A 3,459-nucleotide genomic window follows, 5' to 3' on the forward strand; every position below is an offset into this window, starting at 1 on the left:
TCACAATTGCAAAAAGATGGAAACAACCTAAGGGCCCATCAATGGATGAAAGGATAAATAAAATGCGGTACATACATACAATGGAATACTACTTAGTGATAAAGAAAAATGAGTTCCCAAAACATCTTACAATGTGGATGAACCTGGAGGACATTACATTGAGCAAAATAAGTCAATTACAAAAAAAAATATTGTATGTTCTCACTTTTATGAAATTACACAAATAGGTAAATATACGGTAACTAATGCTCATTAGTGGTTACCAGGGGTTGGGGGAGGCAGAAGTACTCTCTAGGTAGTCACTTCTGGTTTATAGAAATGGGAAAGGTGGCACCTAACATGGATGAAGTTTGCACAGCATGACTGATGTAACTGTTATCAATAAGTGTACAAAGGGAAAAGAGATGAATGGGCAAATGCTAGGTCATGCATGGTTTTGCAACAATAAAAAAACCAAAACCAAACTCATTGCCATCAAGTCGATTCCAACTCATAGTGACCCTATAGGACAGAGTAGAACTGCCCCATAGGGTTTCCAAGGAGCAGCTGGTGGATTTCAACTGCCAACCTTTTGGTTAGCAACCAAGCTCTTAACCAGCTGCACCACATAACAAAAAAAAGTGGGGAGAGGGGCTACAGATGCTGATACTAATTAGACATAACCAATCATCCCGTGGAATTAGTTCTCTTGATTTGGAGGCTTAGAGCCATCATCTCATGGGACAACCTAGTCAACTGGCATAATATAGTTTTTAAAGTTTATGTTCCATCTCCCAGTGTGGTGAGTAGTGTCTGGAGTCTTAAAAGCTGACAAGCAGCCACGTAAGATACAACTATTGACCTTTATTTGTCTGGAACAAAAGAGAAAGAAGGAAACCCAAGAATCATAGAAGGAACTGGTCTACAGGACTAACTGTCTACATGAACCATGGCCTTCTCCACCCTGAGACCAAAAGAACTAGATGGTGCCCAGCTACTACTACTGAACATTCTGATAAGGAATACAACAGATGAATCCTGATAAAAAGGGGAAAAAACGTGGCACAGAACTTTAAATTCTTAAAGAATCCAGAGTCATTTGACCTATTGAGGCTGGAGAAGTCCCAGAGACAATGACCCTGAATTGCTCTTCAAATTTTGAATTGAAATTATCCCCTGAAGTCACCTTTAAGCTAAGTAACAGTTTAGCCCAAAGAAAAAAGATTGTCCACATTGAGTACTGCATTTAAAAAAAAAAAAAATTACATGAGACCAAAGGGTTAACAGCTATTTTAAAGCATAGATTTAAAAGGTTAGGGTGAAGACAGAGTAAGTAAATGGGAGTGAAACAACTAGAACGAGAATATTGACACAATGTGAAGAAGGTAACCAATGTCACCGATCTTCACATCTAGGAAATGTGGAACAAGGGACAGATTGGCTGTGTGTATTTTCACAAAAAATTTAAATTAAATTTAAAAAAATCAATTGACCATGGACGTATAGGTTTATTTCTGGACTGTGAGTTTTATTCCATTGCTCTATGTGTCTGTCCTTATGCCAGTACCACATGTTTTGATTGCTGTAGCTTGGTAGTAAGTTTTGAAATGAGGAAGTATGTTGATTTAAGTTGTTGTTGTTTTTTTTTAATATCCAAGAGATTCTTTGTCTTGTGTATGTATTGTGAAGATCTCTTCCCATTTTATGGCTTATCTATGACAGAGGCAGGGCAGAGATTATTATTCCCAGTAGGTAGATGTGGAAGCCAGTGATCATACTTTCTTAACATTACTCTGCTAGTCAGTAGCATAACTGGGAAATAAACCTAATATCCTTGTGCTGTCACTTTGCCTAAAGGAGCAATAATGTGTACAAGTGAAAATTTCAATAAGATGTCTTATCAAACTATTACAAGATTTCTGAGAAGAGGAATTTTCGGACTGGAAAAATCAGTGATGGCTCTTGGAGGGGGATGACATTGGAGCTGGACTCTTACGTGCATGCTTAATGGTGACTACCCTCCCCAATGTATGACCTCACGTTGGTTTTATGAGGAAATTCTCTTGCTGAAGAGTTTCCCCAAGGCAGTCTTCATGTCTCGGTTTCTCAGACTATAGATGAAAGGATTTAACATTGGGGTGACTGCTATGTACATCACAGTTATCACTGCGTCCTTTAGGCTGTGACTGGTCAGAGGACGGAAATACATACCCATCACTGTCCCATAATACAAAGAAACAACTGTGAGGTGGGAGCCACAGGTAGAAAAGGCTTTGAGCACACCCTTGGTGGATGGAACCCGCAGAACAGTGGAAAAGACCCAAATATAAGAGATAATGATACATATTAATGGTACACAGAAAATACCAACCCCTAGGTACATCATTTTCACATTTAAGTGGATATCAGAACAGGACAACTTGAGCAAAGAGGAAATGTCACAGTAGAAGTTGGCCACTTCCTGGTTGCCACAGAAGGACAGACTAGCTGTGAGCAGAATGTGGGGGAGGGTGTTGGCATTTGCAATTACCCAAGACCCAACAACAAGCAGGATGCAAAACTTTGGGCTGATAATTGTTGTGTAATGGAGAGGTCGGCTGATGGCCACAGCACGATCATAAGCCATTGCAGCCAAGATATAGCTATCTGTGTTACCCAAAGCAATCATGAAATACATTTGTGTTATGCATCCTCTAAAGGTGATGGCTTTACTGCCCAAAAGGTGGTTTGCCAGCATCTTAGGGATGGTTACAGATGAGAAAAAGATGTCAACAAAGGAGAGGTTGGCAAGGAAAAAGTACATGGGGTTGTGAAGGCAAACATCAGAGCGAATGGCTAAGATGATGAGCAGGTTTCCAATCAGTGTGATGGGGTAAATAAACAGGAAGAACATGAGGAAGACATCTTCCTGCTTCTGCTGACTGGTAATTCCCAGAAGAATGAAATTCAGGGTAGAGGACTGGTTTTCTTCCCTCATGGCGCCTTCAGCATGAAAGGGGAAGAATCCAGAATTATTGGTGAAATTACTGTTTGATGATCTTCCTTATTTACCACTTTTGACTCCATAGATCAGCTCGCTTTCTACCAGGGTTAACTAAATCCAGAGACAGCCAATATTCTGGGGGGAGAAAAATCCCTGTTGGTCAGTGGGACTATTTGTCAGTCACATCTAGAAACTCATGTCTAAGAAGTGAGCAATCTGTGAATTCATCCTCCCCAACACAGAACCACAACTCAAATACCCAGGACTTAATCATTTAACAGATAATTAACTTTTCATATACCATTTTCTAAACATTTTGTTAGGCCTCATGGAAAATGACCAATCTGAGAAAAATAGAGTTTATTTATTCATTTATTCAACATATAGGTGTTAAACATGCCATCTGTGCCAGGCATTGTGTTGGAGAAAAGAAGGTGAATTGAGGCATAGTCTCTGCCTTACAACTTAATAGAGAAGCCAGAATCACACACTAATTT

General features: G+C 39.6%; 1 protein-coding gene across 1 annotated transcript; it reads right to left on the minus strand.

Annotated features, from left to right (window-relative positions):
* Positions 1 to 2,026: 2,026 nt before the first annotated feature.
* On the minus strand, positions 2,027 to 3,191 carry LOC101357795 (olfactory receptor 1A1-like). The gene has a single exon (XM_004376138.2). The coding sequence runs from the start codon at positions 2,954 to 2,956 to the stop codon at positions 2,027 to 2,029; it is 930 nt and encodes a 309-aa protein (XP_004376195.1). The 5' UTR covers positions 2,957 to 3,191.
* Positions 3,192 to 3,459: the final 268 nt, after the last annotated feature.

This window comes from Trichechus manatus, unplaced genomic scaffold (assembly GCF_000243295.1).
Source record: "Trichechus manatus latirostris isolate Lorelei unplaced genomic scaffold, TriManLat1.0 scaffold00040, whole genome shotgun sequence".
Classification (NCBI taxonomy): domain Eukaryota; kingdom Metazoa; phylum Chordata; class Mammalia; order Sirenia; family Trichechidae; genus Trichechus; species Trichechus manatus.